General features: G+C 47.0%; 1 protein-coding gene across 1 annotated transcript in view; it reads left to right on the top strand.

Moving 5' to 3' along the window:
- The window catches only part of B3GLCT (beta 3-glucosyltransferase), a 135,518-nt gene that overhangs the window by 17,689 nt on the left and 101,169 nt on the right, over positions 1-16,660 (top strand). Inside the window, exons 3-4 of the mRNA XM_051831762.3 lie at positions 6,301-6,353; positions 14,616-14,655. Of these exons, the coding sequence (XP_051687722.2) occupies positions 6,301-6,353; positions 14,616-14,655 (93 nt within the window). The remainder of the gene's footprint in view (positions 1-6,300; positions 6,354-14,615; positions 14,656-16,660) is intronic.

The raw sequence follows: 16,660 nt of genomic DNA, 5'->3' as shown, positions 1-16,660 counted from the left end.
AAGGCTATGGAAGCCCTCTGAGTTCTCCGACTCTTATCTTGTTTAGACAAGGTCATAGTCAAAGTGGAGGTTCTCTCCTCCCTTCAGAGAAAGGTACCTCCTTCTTTGAAGACCTGTTCTTTCCACTGGGATCTCACTCACAGAGATCTTTTTGCCAGAGTGTCTTGGCTTTCCATGCCTGAAATACTCTCATGGGCTTTTCAGCCAGATCCGAGTGCCTTTAGGGCTGATTCTGAGGCCAGAGTGCTATTTAGGACATCTGCCATTCTATGAGTCTGCTGAGTATCTCACTTCCCATGTTGGATCACTCTCCCCTTTATTTATTCTATTGGTTAGTGTTAGCAGGTACTAGACTTGTTTATGTGCTCCCTTTGACTCTTAGTCCTTTCATTATGATCAATTGTGAACTGAAATTGATCACTTGGAATAGTGAGATGGCATTGGTACATGCCACCTTGATGGGATTGAATTGGAATCCCCTGGTATGTTTCTAACTCTACCATTTGGGGCAAGTCAGCTTGAGCATGTCGAAGGGGTCCCTTCAAGCAGTGCTTCCTTCCCTGGCCCCTCGTCCCAGGGACTTCCAGTAGAACGTGGCTTGTGGACTCCCTGGCCTGCGTCTGCTGTGAGCCCATCAACTTTGTGGGAGCCACCTGGTCGTCTTCCATTTCCCAGCTCCTTGCACAGCAGGTGGCACACAGTGACCCTTGTCGGTGGAACAGATGAACATCTGGCTGAATAGTTGTGGCAGTAGCTGCTGACCCTTTAGCACATGGCCTGTGCCAGTCCTGTGGCTAGAGCGTTTCACACAGACCTTTGGTCCACGGCCACCACGTGGGCTGTTCCTGTCTTCAGCCCCTGTGTGGAGTGACAGGTTCCTTCACTCCTCAATTTAGCGCTAGTGCCCCCTGGCTGCTGGAGCCACTCGCTGGTGTGTCCACAAGTGCCGGGAAGGCAGGTTTATCCAAGGAGGAAGATGGGAAGGCAGGCTCTAGCGCCTGTCTCTGGGACTGGGCCTTGGGTGTAGCCTTCAAGGCAGGTAATTGGAAACAAGCCAGCTGACCCTGGGCTGTGCCTCCTGGAGCGGCAAGCACCTCCCAAGGACCTGGAATTAAGCCTGGAAGCCTCCGGGGATGGAGGAGGCCAGAACAGGTCACAGGAGAGACAGTGCCTCCCACCCCCCATGGTATGTTGGAAGCCAAAGTCTGTGCACCATTTAGGTGGATGAGAGGTACCTGCTGTGAGCCTCCATGATGTCTCCTTGGGAGCTCTGGCCTGGGTGGCTCAGCTGTGGGCACCAGGTTTTATTTCCTCTGTCCTGGCTTTTGTGCAGGACACAGGACTGTGCAGACCCCTCCCAAACTGGCAGTCATGGTCACAGCTGTTACCTGAGCTATTCTGTCTGCTCAGCTCTGCGCAAAACGCCTTATGCATCACCTCGTTGACTCCCCACAGCGCCCCTCTGAGGTGGGATGATGCAGTGTCCTCATGGCTGTTTTGCTTTTGTTTTTTGGATTTCATTTGCCTTCTAAGATGGATCTTCTGGGGAGAGTTTGGGAAGACAGATCAAGAGAACAGGAAGAAAATCAAGTGAGGAATGAGGAGGCACGACTCTTTTCTATGTGGGAATGGGGGCCCCTTGCCCACTCCTAAGAACCAGAAAAGATTGTTGATTAGTGTGGCTTAAATGCATTGCAATTAATTCCTCGCCAGTTTTCTTGCACTCCAGGGCTTAGGCTACCTTATAAATCATAGTCCCAGGTTAGTTGTAAACTCCTGATTTATCTCCCTGTATAGGTGTGCTAACATGTTCGTTGGGTTGAATTATTTAAAGGTATCATGAAAAAAGTCTGATTTTTATTGCCAACCATGATTTGCACTTTAAATAAAGTTCCTGGTCTCAATTCACCAGCATTCATGTCCAAATAGAAAAGGGAAAATTACTTTTAAATAGAAGTTCGGCATATAAAAGTTGATTTACCTTGGAGTATTTCTCCAACTGTACATTAAGGAACTAAGTCCTAGTTTTCAAGAATATTTTTCCCTCCTGAATCCAGAAATTAGTTTGAAATGGAGCAGCAGGCTTTAGAGCTCCAGGTGGTCGCTGTTGGGTGCCCCTGTGCTTGGGGGCCAATGTGGTGCTCTCCTCCCTCCTTGCATACCTAACTTGCTTGGTAACTCAGGACTGCAAGGTGAACTCTTTTTTTCTTTTAATTTGTTTTTAAAATTTATTTGAGGGGTCTGCAATGTGGCGTAGTGGGATTGGCTGCCACTTCCCATCCAGCTCCCTGCTAATGTGCCTGGGAAAGAGCAGAGGATGGCCCGAATGCTTAGGCTTAGGCTCCTGCACCCGAGTGGGAGACCCGGAGGAAGCTCCTATTTCCTGGCTTCTGCCTGGCCCAGCCTGGGCCACTGTGACCATTTGGGGAGTGAACTAGCAGGTGGAAGATCTCTCTCTCCCTTTTCTTGTCTCTCTTTAACTCTGCTTTTCAAGTAAATGAAATAAATTTTTTTTAAAAAAGACAAAATATATTTGAAAGGCAGAGAGAGCGAGCATGGGAGTGAGAGAGAGAAAGAAAGAGAAAAAAAGAGAGCTTCCATTCATTGGTTCGTTCCCCAAATGCCTGCAGCAGCCAGGGCTGGACTGGGCAGAAGCCAGGAGCTAGGAACTCCATCCAGGTCTCCCACATGGGTGGCAGGGACGCAAGTACTTGAGTCTTCAATTACTGCCTCCCAGGGTGTGCATAAGTAGGAAGCTAGAATTGGCTGTGAAGCTGGGACTTGCACCCAGGCACTGCAGTGTGTGATGTCTGCATCCCAAGCAGTGGCTTTACCCACTGCACCATAAAGCCTGCTCTGCAGGTATATTCTGAGTTGCTGCCCCACACACCTGCCCCGCAGTGTGCACTCTTGTAGGTGTTGAACGTAACTCAGTTTATCATCTCACCTGCTAAGTTTTCTTGCTTTCCTCATCTATTTGCATCATTTCACCTTCATTTCCATGAAGCTAGGATTTTGTTGGTGGTAATTCTGTAAATGATTTATTATTTTAAGATTGGATTTATTAGTCGTGTAGCATATTCTGTGCCTTGAAAGCACATTTGGTTCCTTGATGATTTCTTTTGTTTGATTTAAATTATGGAAGTGTTAAGATGAAACCAACTGACACTTTAAAAAATATTCATCTAATGGGAATTATCTTGCCAGGTATTTGCTCTTGTGACTGCAAGTAGCTGGTGCATTTCTATGTCATTGCTTTAGATATTACATAATTGAAATTATCATGGGAAAAAGGAGTTTTTAATTTCACAGCAGAGTGATGGGGAGAAAATGAGAGGCTTTTTTTTTAAAAGGATATTTTAACTCTAGGTCTGTGTATTTTTGGACAGAACTAGAATCTAGTTTAAATTGTGTCTGAATAAAGAATGATGTCTTGATTGTGACAAGCAGGATTTGGGGAATTCACTTGATTTGCTGGTGATGTCTTCACTCTGTAATTCCTACTTTAAACAGTTACATAGTCAAATAATCAGCGGCCTGCTTATGAGAGGTGATGTGTTAGTAATTTTCAGACACCTTTCCTGCTCTGTACTCTACATTCTAAGGGCCAGGGTGCTTTTGGGTTGACATGTACTTCTTTGTCATATAGACTTCTGGCCACACGAAAGAGAAAGGTGAAAGGCAGCCCTGGTTATTAGATGTTGCCAATGAAGCAGTTAAATTGAGAAAATCATTTTACTTCACACAAGAGGAGGTTCTAATCTGGAGAGCTTTGTGCATATTTGGAATAGGGATTGATTGGAGTAAGAAGATGGATTTCTTAGTCTCTCCTTTTTTGCTTTTTTAAGATTTATTTATTTGAAAGGCAGAGTCTCAGAGAGACAGGGATAGACACATGCACACACACGTGCACACACACACAGATCATCCATCTGCTGTTTCATTCCCTAAATGGCAGCAATGGCCAGGGCTGGACAAAGACAAAGCCAGGATTCAGGAGCCAGGAGCTTCATCCAGATCTCCCCCATGGTTGGCAGCGTCCAAGCACCTGGGCCATCTTCTGTTGCTTTCCAAGGCGCATTAACAGGGAGCTGGATCAGAAGTGGAGCAGCCAAGATTCAACCTGGTACTCACTTGGGATGCCAGTGTTGCAGCCATTGGCCTAACTAGCTGGGCCACAATCTTGGTCCCAGGGGAAGATGGATTTCTGAGTCAAAGTCGTGTCTGAGCTTGGCCACCATTTTCACATGCCACAAATCACACACCACCATTTTTACATACCACAGATTCTCACTGTGTTCTATTTTCTGGAATTCTGTAGTGCAAAGTGATGGTAAAATGTTGCCCCCTCCCTGTTTGATGTCTATTAAATAATTCTATTTATCTCGAGGGTTTTAAATGTGCATATTAGTTAGGAGGTAAGTGATATAAGACAAAACCAAATGAGGATCCAGACGCAGTATTTAAATGGCATCTGGGGTTAAATGTCCCCTTTCTTAGAATTTGGTGAATAATTGGGCTATTTTTCCCTGTGTGTGTGTGTGTGTGTGTGTGTGAAGTGAGAACATGGATCCTAGCCTGGGGTGGAGGGCACTGAACTCCATTCTGCTGGGTTGGTGCTGCCTGGTGTAAAAAGTAGGTAGCCCATAAGTGATGTGACCATGGGCCATAGTGAAGTCTCGCTGCCATTCATTAACTAAGTATTTGTTGAGCTCCTTCCATGAGAGGACTTCAGAACCGTCACTAGATAGTAGAGTTAAAAGATAAGTTAATTTGGTGCAAAGAAATTTTGAAGCCTGTGCAAAAATGTCTTCATTCTATGGATTTCGCATAAACCTTTTGAAGATCCCTCGGCTGTGCTGGCTGTGGTTTTGGTGTGGGGCAAACAGTACGTAAAGCTATATGCTTGCCTTACGGAACTCAAAATAAGTGCAATATAAGGTAAGACATAAACAAGCAAGCATAGATTCTGTCAGCTGGTGATAAATGCTCAGGAAGGTGAGGGGCAAGAGGGGCCTGAGGGTGAGGGTTTCCTCTTTCAGATGAGGTGGTCCAGGTGGTCCAGCTATCTCAGGATAGCTGCAGTTATCTAAATTCCACGCGCAGTGGTTCGTTTGGCTTACATTTCAATTTCACCCTGCCTTTTGAAATGTCATTCCGGAAATGGAAACGATTAAACCGTGTTAGTCATTTGCTTCTTTGTGTGAGTATGTTTTAGATGGTTTCCTTTGAGCAAGTGTTAATGGAGAATTTGAGGGTTGGCTGGCTGGGGGTGGATGGCACGGGAAGGGAGTAGAAGGGCCCTAAGTGGCTGCAGTTCGCCCCTGCTTCTGAGCAGGGTTTCCTCTGTCACCTAGGCAGCCACAGCCCTGACACTCCCTGCGTGCAGTTTGATGCTGTCCCGTGATGCCCGCCTTTAGCCCTTTCAGTACCTTCTTGCTCTATGGCATTGGCCCTTCCTCCTGGGATGCCAGTTGGAGAGAGCAGACACCCTGCACTGCTTTCCCCTTAGCCCTTCCTGGCAAACGAATGGTCCGGGATGGTGCTGGGTTTTGTTCTCTTACGCTTTCTCACTGTTTAGCTTCTCATTTTTCCGTATACTTTCAAAGTATGACTGCCATGTTCTAATTACGATTAGAGTTAATGCAGAGTCTGAATGAGTCTCTAGGGATGACTTTGTCTATTTCTGGGCTCCGACTGTAGGCATGAAGTCCTTCTGAATGGGGGCTGCACCTCGCCTCCTCCCCGACTCTTTTGCCCCTCGCTGTGCTGCCCCAGTTGCCTGGGTAGGAGCTCTGCCGACTCTGCCAACTCTTCGGGAGCACCTGCACCTCCCCTGCAACCCTGCAGGGCTGAAAAGAAGGCTCAGAAAGAGCTCTGTTGCCTGCAGGCCCTGGCTGTGGCCGTGACTGTGAAGGGGGGATTTCTGCTTCTCCCTCTGGAGTCTCAGGACTTCCCCTGTGCCTGAGAAAGGACCAGAATCAAGGTTTCTAAGAAGTAGTGTTTCGTCTACATCTACTCTGCAGTTTGGCTCTGTCAACACACATGACGCACCGCGGTTTCAATTCCATTCGCTTGGTAATCCAAGCATGCGGGCCTCACATCGTGGAATAATTTCAGGCTGGGGATAAAGAAAGCCAGAAATACCAGCTTGCAGCAGTGCAGCTGCTTAAAAATGAGTGTTGTGTCTTGTTAAAGTCACACTGTTTCCCCATGCATTATAAGCAAACTTGAATGTGAGAAGGAAGCTAGGTTGCTAGTTTTCATGTAAAAATGTTCCCTTTTTTTTTTCCCTTCCAGCTTTTGGTTTGGTTTCTGAAGATACGAAGAAGAAAGAGGTCCAGCAGTCTCAGGTACTAATTCAGATGACCTAATTTACTCCTCCTCTCTGGGGTTCCTTTGTGTTTTCTTTAGTAGAAACTGTAATGATTATGCCCTTCAGTAGTTAACGCGTTTCTTTTCTAGCTGTTGTGTGGAGTCACATCGTGTTGGGCAACATAGATTTTTGAAGCCCCACCAGCAGCATATAGGGAGACTTGCTTTTTAAAAAAATCTTTTAATAGTTAGACAAGATCTGCCAGGTTCTAAAGTAATTATAAGAAAAAAAAAGTTGTTTTGACAATGGAAATAGAACTTTTATAAGTCTTGCTTGGATACTGTTGTTTTCTGCGTTCTCACCATTTCTTAATTCTGGGTGTAAGTTTTCCATTCTTTGTAAAACTTTGCTGTCCTAGAAGCTACAAGAACCTGATGATCACTACTTTGTAGGTGATGCACTGTGAGAGAGCTGCTGGGACCAGGCAGGGACCCACAGGTGGCTATGCTGTCTGATTCCTTGTAGGTGAGACAGGACTCCAGCCCTGGGGAACCGGCAGAGCAGGGGCAGAACTGACCCACATCTCAGAGCCCCTCGTTTTTGATCAGGTGCATTTAAGAACCTCATCTAAATTTTTACTCTCTGAGTTCTGCACTGGATACATTTGGCATGTGAGAAAGAGAAACAGTATTTTAAGATATGAATTGTTTTTCTTTAATTAAGGCTGTTGACTCATGGTGTGATTGATATGAGTATTTTTAAAGAGAATATTTCTTTTACCGACAGTAAATATGTCTGTTCTAATTATACTATGGGATTCTGCCACAGGGGAAGTGATAATAATAATTTCTTATGATTGTAAGACCGTTTATGGTTCATAAAGCGTTTTTATTTCATTCAGTCTTCTCGAGGGTCCTGTTATTGGCAGGCAAAGCCTGTGTTCCCAATTCCAATGGAGGATACTTAGCCTCTGAGAAATTAACTGATTTGACCAAGATCACGTGATCGTTAAAAAGACAGAATTCAAATTTCCTGAGTTTTTGATTTTTTTCAGGCTGCACTAAATTACACAGGATTGTGTATTATCATATGCGTGTTGGGCAGTAATGAGGACTATTTATGACAAACTTAAAGTGCTACTTCAGGATTATTGGCAGTAAATTATTGGTGGGGTTGTCATCAAATTCAGACAAACCCTACTCCGTGCTGGGTTCCTGCCCAAACAATGAGCAGTCTCATCGGTTGGCTGTGGATTTGACTGCCCATCGAGATCCTGAATGCGGCTGCTGCTTCGTGCCCTGATGTGTCGCCTGGGGCCTGCCCCCTGAACCTGGCCTCCCTTCTGGGATCCAGTGTCCCACTCCACACTGTGGGGCTGCTCTAGCCATTGCCATGCACCTGTCTGCAGCCTGCCTTGTGTCCTGCCACGGCCTGTGATACTGCGTCCTTATGTAAGGTTAGCATTGAACATGGGCGCCACCATGCCACGGTTCAACTCTTCTCCACTGAGGACCAGCCATGGGGCCTAGTGAGTCTCACTGTGACTCAGTTTCCTCATCTGAAAGATGCGGTGACAGGGTTAACCTCAAAGGACTGTTTAGAGGTTTAAGAAAGAGGCCAGGGGGAGAGAGAGGCAGTTAGTCTAGAACAGTGCCAGGTCCTAATGAACTGCTTAATTGATTGACAAAACAGCAAAAAAATGTCTTAGGCAGCCTTCTAGGAGGTTGCATGAGCCCTCTGTTCCACCTAAGCAAGTCTGTCAAAGGTCTTCTGCTTCGATCAGTCGGATTTCTTCCGTGGCACTGGGTAACTTCATGTAAGGCAGTAGGAGCCGATAATGATGAGTGTTTGCTTTGTGTTCACACCGTGCTTAGCCTTTTTCTTTTTTTTTTTGACAGGCAGAGTTAGATAGTGAGAGAGAGAGAGACAGAGAGAAAGGTCTTCCTTTCTGTTGGTTCACCCCCTTAATGGCCGCTACAGCTGGCACGCTGCACCGATCAGAAGCCAAGAGCCAGGTGCTTCCTCCTGGTCTCCCATGTGGGTGCAGGGCCCAAGCACTTGGGCCATCCTCCACTGCCTTCCCGGGCCACAGCAGAGAGCTGGCCTGGAAGAGGAGCAACCGGGACAGAACTGGCGCCCCAACCGGGACTAGAACCCAGGGTGCTGGCGCCGCAGGTGGAGGATTAGCCTAGTGAGCCGTGACACTGGCCCATGCTTAGCCTTTGATGAGCTCACTCAGCTCGAAACACAGCCCTGGGAAGTGGCTCTTGTAAGTATTATTCCTGTTTTACAGATGAGAAACTGAGCCCTGAGCCAGTCAGCATAGAGGCAGGTAGAACCTGGACCACCTTACAACTGAGTGCACTGATGCTCACCTTTTTTTAAGACTTGTTTTATTTATTTAAAAGGCAGTTACAGAGAGAGGGAGAGTCAGAGAGAGAGAGAGATATCTTTCATCACTGGTTCACTCTGCAAATGGCCAAAACAAACATGGCTGGACCAGACCATCCGGGTCTCTGACATGGGTGACAGGGGCCCAAAAACTTGGACCATCTGCTGCTGCTTTCCCAGGCGTATTAGCAGGGAGCTGGATTGGAAGTGGAGCAGCTGGGACTCTAACTGGCAGCCATTTGGGATGCCAGCATCACAGGTGGTGGCTTAACCCAATGCACACATCTTGAATGATTTATTTTATTCACAGTCTGTAGGGTGATGGCGAATCATTGTGATTGGGTGAAAATGCCTTTTTACTTCTCTTTCCTCGTAACATATTTCCCATCAGATTCTTTTGAGCATGTTATATCTTCTTTTTATGAAGGCCTTATAAACTAAGCATTACATATATAGATTGAAAGTGTTCAAGAGCCAGCATTGTGATGTAGTGAGTTGGGCATCCAGCTTCAATCCAGTTCCCTGATAATGGCCTGGGAAAGCAGTAGAAGATGGCCCAAGTGCTTGGGCCCCTGCACCCATGTAGGAGACCTGGAAGAAGCTCCTGGCTCCTGGCTCCTGGCTCCTGGCTCCTGGCTCCTGGCTCCTAGCTCCTGGATCCTGGATCCTGGCTTTGGATTGGCCCAGCCCTGGCCATTGCAGCTGTTTGGGGAGTGAAGCAGTGGATGAAGACCTCTTTCTCTCTCCCTCTCTCTCTAACTCTACCTCTCAAGTAAATAAATAAATCTTTAAAAACAACAACAACAACAAAATGTTCAAATCCACTGTGGCTTAAAAAGTAAAACCTGTAAGTATAAGAGTGGCTTGGCCCTTGTCTCGACTGTTGAGAAACAGTTTTTTTTTTCTTTTTTGTGCAAATTATACTTAGTATAGAGTTGGTCTTCTGTGTATAAAGTTAATTGAAAATGGATCTTAGTGGAGGATGGGACTGGGAATGGGAGAGGGAGCAGGAGGGGTGGGAGTGTGTGTGGGAGGGCAGGTATGGTGGGAAGGATCACTGTATTCCATTCCTAAAGTTGTACTTATGAAATGCATAAAGTCTGTATTCCTTAAATAAAAGATTTATTTGGGGAAAAAAAAAAGTGGCTTGGATAGGTCTTTCCCTGGCTAGAGCAGGAGCTGTCTGTGGGGGCAGATGCATTATAACAAATCTCTTCTCTGAGTGGCCGTTCACTTGGCTTATAGAACCTTGACAGTGAGCACGTTCTGATGAATATTGATGGTCGGTGTAAGAAGCCTGTGGCAGCAGAGATAATAAAGCAAACCATGTGTTTCTTTCTTCTTAGGAAGAACGAAGGCTTTCTCAAGGGATGCTGGAGACAGGATTTTAAATGTTCTGTCAGTTTGTTCATTTACTCTAATTTTCTTTCTCAAAGGGGAAATTACTCACGAGCATTTTGGTTCCATTTCAGTTCACCTAATTCAACTGTTCCTTGGATGTTTTATTTTTACAGTTTACAAATTGAGCCATTGGAAACAGCTGATCATTTCCTAGCTTGGATGTCAGTTCGCCTGAGCTGCAGCACTTAACAAATGTAGGATTTTGGTTGCATTTCCTTGATTTCACAAAGGTAGCTGGTAGAAAGTCTAGTTCATGTTCCAGCTTGTTTAAATTACTCAGACCAGAACCACTAAGTTCTGGATATTTGTTATTTTTTAAAAAAATATTTATTTTATCAGGGGCTGGCATTGTGGCCCAGTGAGTTAAGCCTCTGTCTGCAGTGCTGGCAGTCCAGATGAGTACCAGTTTGAATCTTGGCTGCTTCACTTCCAGTCCATCTCCCTACTAGTGTGCCAGGGAAAGCAGCAGATGGCCCAAGTGCTTGGGCCCTGCCACCCATGTGGGTGACCCTGATGGAGTTCCAGGTTCCTGGCCTCAGCCTGACCTAGCCTAGATGATACACCCATTTGGAGAGTGAACCAGCAGTTGGAGGGTCTCTCTTTCTCTTTTTGTAACTTTACTTTTCAAATTATTCATTTGAAAAGATTATTATTGCTTTGAAATATTATTATTATATTATTCATTTGAAAGAGCGAGAATGAGAACAAGTTAGAGAAAGTGACACAGAGAAAGAGAGAGGTGTTCTACCTGCTGGTTCACTCCCCAAATGGCTGCAGCAGCTAGGGCTGGGCCAGACCAAAGCCAGTAGTTAGGAACTCCATCCTAGTCTCCTACATGGATGGCAGGGACCAAAGCGCTTGGGCCAGAATCCTCTGCCTTTCCAGGCACACTAGTAAGGAGCTGGATTGAAAGCAGAGCATCTGGGACCCTAACTAGCACTTTGATATGGGATGGTGGTATCACAAGCACTGGTTTAACCCACTGACCACAATGTCAGCCCTATAGTTTTAATATTTTAACTTGTTGATGATGGTGACTTTTGTTGTAGATACAAGGGTACTTCAAAATGTTTGCAGAAACATTAATTAAGATATGTTTGTTTTAGTGCATAAGAAGTTTAAAATCCAGGCAGGTTTTTTTTTTTTGTTAATGATGAGTGTTCCCATGAATATTTAAAAACATTATTTATTTTCATTTTATTGAAAGGTAGAGACAGATTGAGAGACATTCTCCATCCACTGGTTCATCCCCCAAATGCTCACAGTCGTCAGAGCTGGGATAGGCTGAAGCCAGGAGCCTGGTATTCAACCTGTGCATGGGTGGCAGGGGCTGAAGGACTTGAGCTGCCTCCCAGGGTGTGCACTCATGGGAATCTGAGTCAGGAGTAGAGTGGGGACTTGAACCCAGGCACTTTGATAATGGGATATGGGTGTCCCAAGTGACAGTTTATCTGTTGTGTTTCATGCCTGACTCCATAGACATTTTTTTTTTTTTTTTGACAGGCAGAGTGGACAGTGAGAGAGACAGAGAGAAAGGTCTTCCTTTGCCGTTGATTCACCCTCCAATGGCTGCTGCGGCCGGCGCGATGTGGCCGGCACACTGCGCTGATCCGATGGCAGGAGCCAGGTGCTTCTCCTGGTCTCCCATGGGGTGCAGGGCCCAAGCACTTGGGCCATCCTCCACTGCACTCCCTGGCCATAGCAGAGAGCTGGCCTGGAAGAGGGGCAACCGGGACAGAATCCAGCGCCCCAACCGGGACTAGAACCCGGTGTGCCGGCGCCGCAAGGCGGAGGATTAGCCTAGTGAGCCGCGGCGCCGGCCTCCACAGACATTTTTTAAGGTCCCTTATGTAATGGTTTCAAAATCTTTACACAAAAATAGACTTATCTTTTAATTCCATTTTCCATGAGCTTTTAGAATAACCCAGGTATTACTTTCTGCTTACTCTCAAAATATGTTCCCATCTAGAATGCCGCATCTTTTTCTGAAGAAAGCCTCTGGAGGAGGGGTGGGCATGTGTTATCACATGGTGTGGGGAAGGAGCATTGCAAAGGAGTCCGGAGATTTGGGTTTTAGTCCCAGTTCTGGGGCTGGAAGACCTGCTGGACCTGAGAATCCTGTATCTTTCCTGACCCTCCTCAATTGTCTCATAAAAAAAAAAAAAAAAAAAAAAAAAACAAACCAACCAGTGTTGGATTGAATCATCTCCGGTGCTATTTTTAGATCAAACCATTCTATTTTCCCATGGGCCTCATCTGGCAGCTGAAGTTGTGGCCTCCCAAGGAGCAGGCAGTTTGGCCAAGGACAGGCCGTGGGTTAGCCGTAGGGGCTGAGTGGCCGGGTGGAGCCCAGGTGGAGCTCCTCCCCCAGGGCAGGTGGTGCTTTTGGTCACCAGGGCCGTTAGGATATGCACTGTGAGTCCGTGTGCACCGCCTTGGTTCAGCACTTTCCAAGAAGTGGGTCGGGCTTTCCACTCTTTCATACTGGGTTCTTCCAGAGCCATGTGTTTTCTCAGGTTTAAGTGAGGCATCTGTTGATCTGTGATCCAGCAAACCTGCCTATAAGTCTGGGCTCTGCTGTACTCAGTGGTGTTTCTGTTCTTGAGACAAAGACGCTTTCACAACATGCCGCTGCATGAGTCCGTTTCTGTTACTAACAACCCACTACCACAGATGGGTAAGTTATGAAGAAAGTTCATTTTGGCTCACAGTTCTGGTTCAAGGTCAAGGGGCTGCATCTGGTAGTGATGAAGTCCCAAGGCAGTGCAGGGCATCACATGTGAGAGACAGGGAATGTGTGTGTGTGTCCTGTGATGTTAGAAAGCCACCAGTTTCAATCACGCAGGCTCTACCCTGGTGACCATACCTAATTCTCATTACCTCCCAGGGACCCCACAATCATGTAATTTCCACTCTTGTAATATCTCACAACAGGAATCAGATTTCAACACATGAACTTACGGGGGAAACAGTCCAACGCCATCCAGACCACAGCAGCTGCCCATGGTAGCCACTCCCTGTGTTTAGCTATCTCGCTGCCTGTCTGTTGTTGCAATCCCTTTGATGTTTTTCAAGGACACATCCCTCTGTGGCTTCATTGGTATTTAAGCTTGGTAAAGGCTCACCACCACATTTTAAAGAAGATTTAGTGATTTACTTGAAAGGCATAGTGGCAGAGGGGGAAAGACAGAGAGATCTTCCATCCACTCCTTCACTCCCCAAAGGGCTACAAGCGTCAGGTCTGGGCCAAGCTGAAGACAGAAGCCAGGATCCCCATCCAGGTCTCCCACATGGGTACACAGGCCTAAGTACTTAAGCCGTCTTCTGCAGCTTCCCCAGGGAGCTGGGGGCAGGGAGCTGGATCGGAAGTGGAGCAGCTGGGGCTTGATTGGCATTCTGATATAGGATGCCAGTGTCACAAGTGGTGACTTAACCTGCTGTGCCACAGTGCCAGCCTCTCACTGCTGCATTTCTTGTAGCAGTCTGTGAAGAAAATGGAAAGATGTTTGCCGCTATCCAGTTGTCATAACACATGGCTGTGGAAGGGAGGAAGTGGCAGTTAGAGAAAATTCCTTCTCAGTCTACAGAGAGTACAATGAGGATGGCAGCACTGGCCTCTGATGCTTTGCACTTGGCCAAGAGAACTCTCTGGAGAGTTCCCCTCTTGACTGATGCAGGGCTAGACTCAGGCCCACTATGCCCGGGTCCAGCTTTTTATGTCTGGAGCTCTCCAACTCTGAGGTGTCCCTCCTGTGCTCCTGAGCGTGGTGAGCACCGCCTTAGTGCATCTTGTGCTGCTCGAACAGAATACCTGAGCTTGGTGTCTTACAGAGAACAGAGATTCACTTCTGGAAGCTTAGGAGTCTGGGAAGTCCACGGTGCAAGGCCACTCCCACAAGAATGACATCAAGGACCTGTGCTGGTGACCTCATCACCTCTTCAGGGTCCCACCTGTCAACCGTGTCACACTGGGGGCTAAGGTTCCCACACATTCCTTTTGGAGGACACGTTTTAACCGTAGCAGCCTGCGAGCTCCCCCCCAAGCTGCGTGCAGGCCACATTCTGATGACAAGAAAGGTGATGAGTAGAAGAGTGAATAGAGCACATTGTCATGAAGAGTAAGCCTGCCAGGATGCAGAGTGCGTCTGATGTGTGTGTGATGCTTCGTGGTCGATGAGGTTTTTTACGACCCCCTTTCCCAGGACCGCTGTGACACAGTTAAGTGTCACGTCTGTTTCACGCAGGAGAAAGGGGCTTCAGACCAGTAAGCAGCTCACCTGGGAGCACATCAGAAAGGCAGGACCTCCCCCTCCCCCCATCACTGCTGCTACTCCCCACTAGATTTTGGTCCCACTTGCTTAAGGAAGCATCTCCAAGCTCCCGTCTTCAAAACTCTTCCCTCCCCACCTAGAGTTGATTTATACGTGCCGTGTGTGTTTATTTGGAGTATTAATCACTTTGGGATGAGATGAGATTAATCTTTTTTCTCTTTCATTTAACATTACAGGATTTTGAGGAAAGTGGTATATCAGGGAAACATGACATAGGTAAGTAATGACTTCTTTTAGCCTATGAGTATGTACTCAGATGTATTTGTTGTAAGTGGTATTTCAGTGAAGTGCATTATTCTTTCTGATTTTGTTTATGGGGTAAATACTATTGGCCCCGTATTCTGTCATTGGCCACCTCCGCATTTACCCTCATGAACCTGTGGGAAGAACACCTCACAGAGTGGTGTGTTGGTCTAAGATGCGTATCAAGCATCATAGCCAGTCTGTTGGATTTAACTCCTCAGCTGCTAATCCCTGATATTCCAGTGGAGGCAGAGTGCCGTGCCGGGCAGGCGGGCAGGCACTGTGGGGGCACAGAGATCACTGAGGCCTGGTCTTTGATACTAGGACCCACGCTTAGTGGGAGAGAAGGGCAAGGGGTTGCTCTTGGCCTTGCTGTGCTCTGCCCAGGCCTGGGCTCCCCATTTGTTGACCTCCAAGTGCTTGCTTGCCTTTCAGGATCAGCCCAGCCAACACACCTGTCAGACATTGCTGAGGACCCTGGGGTAGAAACTGCCCCTGCCTGCTTTTTTTTTTTTTTTATTAATTTTTAAAATTTATTTGAAAGGCAGTTACAAAGAGACAGAGAGAGAGAGAGAGAAAGAGAGAGGGGGAGAGAGAGAGAGGTCTTTCATCTGCTGGTGCACTGTACAAGTGGCTGCAATGGTCAGAGCTGGGCTGATCCAAAGCCAGGAGCTTCTTCCAGGTCTCCTACGTGGGTGCAGCAGCCCAAGCACTTGTGCCATCTTCTGCTTCCCCAGGCCATAGCAGAGAGCTGGATCAGAAGTGGAGCAGCCGGGACTCTAACTAGGGCCCATATGGGATGCCGGCACTGCAGACGGTGGCTTTACCTGCTACACCACAGCACTGGCCCCCCTGCCTGCTTTGTAACATCTCTTACTTATGTCCCAGCCCATCCATACCTTCTTTGTACTGCTTTTAAACCCATCTTTGCTCTCCAGGATCCTGTAAGCATCTGTAGGGATGTGGGAAGGGGTGGGTCTCTCCCTGAAGAGTGTAAACCTAGCCCCCATTTTGATATCAGGTTAGGCCAGGAAGCGGAACTTTGTATAAGAAGGGAAGGGAACATGTTCCTTTCTAGGCCTTTCCTTCTTGGGCTTGGACTTTAAAAAAATTAATTAATTATGAATTAATTTGAGAAGCAGGGAATCAGAGGGAGAGAGAGATTGATCTTCCATCTACTAGTTCACTCCTCAAATGCTTGTAACAGGTGGGGCTGGACCAGGCCAAAGGCAGGAATCTGGAATGCAATCTTGACCTGGAGTCTTAACTACTGGGTTAATGGCCTCTCGTTGGGCCTGCATTCTGAGGAGCCTTACAAAGGGCAGGAGTGGGCCCCCGCTCCTCCCCACCCTACTCCACCCCACTGGAAAATGACCAGTGCCGAGGAGATCTAGGTGCACAGAAGCTTAGGTTAGGATCTACAGACTGTGAGAGCAGCTATGTTTAAGGGGTCATACTGGTTCATTGCCTTTACTATATTAGAACACTCTATGTGGTTTGGTTCCTCTTTTCTCTAAGGAGTGCTGCCAACCCTGGTGGCTGTATTTTTTAAAGGAGGTATTTATTTATTTGAAAGGCAAAGAGAGGGAAAGAGAGAGAGAGAGAAAGAAAGAGAGAGATTTTCCATCCATTGGTTCACTCCCCAAGTGGCCACAATGGCCAGAGCTAGGCTGGTCCAAAGCCAGGAAACAGGAGCTTCTTCCAGGTCTCCCACATGGGTGACAGGGGCCCAAAGACTTTGGCCATCTTCCGCTGCTTTCCCAGACGCATTAGCAGGGAGCTGGATTGGAAGTGGGACAGCTAGGACATGAACTGGTGCCCATATGGGATGCCGGCATTGCAGGAGGTTCTACCCACTACAACACAATGCTGGCCCCCTGTATGTTTTATGGGAACTGATGGCACTCTTCACGATAAACCGTTGTTAAATGTGTGAATGACCTGAGTCTGGCGCACAGGGTTGATAGGATCCTGGGAG

Source organism: Oryctolagus cuniculus, chromosome 9 (genome assembly GCF_051225735.1).
Source record: "Oryctolagus cuniculus isolate XC-2025 breed Fujian yellow rabbit chromosome 9, ASM5122573v1, whole genome shotgun sequence".
NCBI classification, from domain to species: Eukaryota; Metazoa; Chordata; class Mammalia; order Lagomorpha; family Leporidae; genus Oryctolagus; species Oryctolagus cuniculus.
Note: the sequence above shows the minus strand (reverse complement) of the source record. Positions and strands in the feature narration are given on the sequence as shown.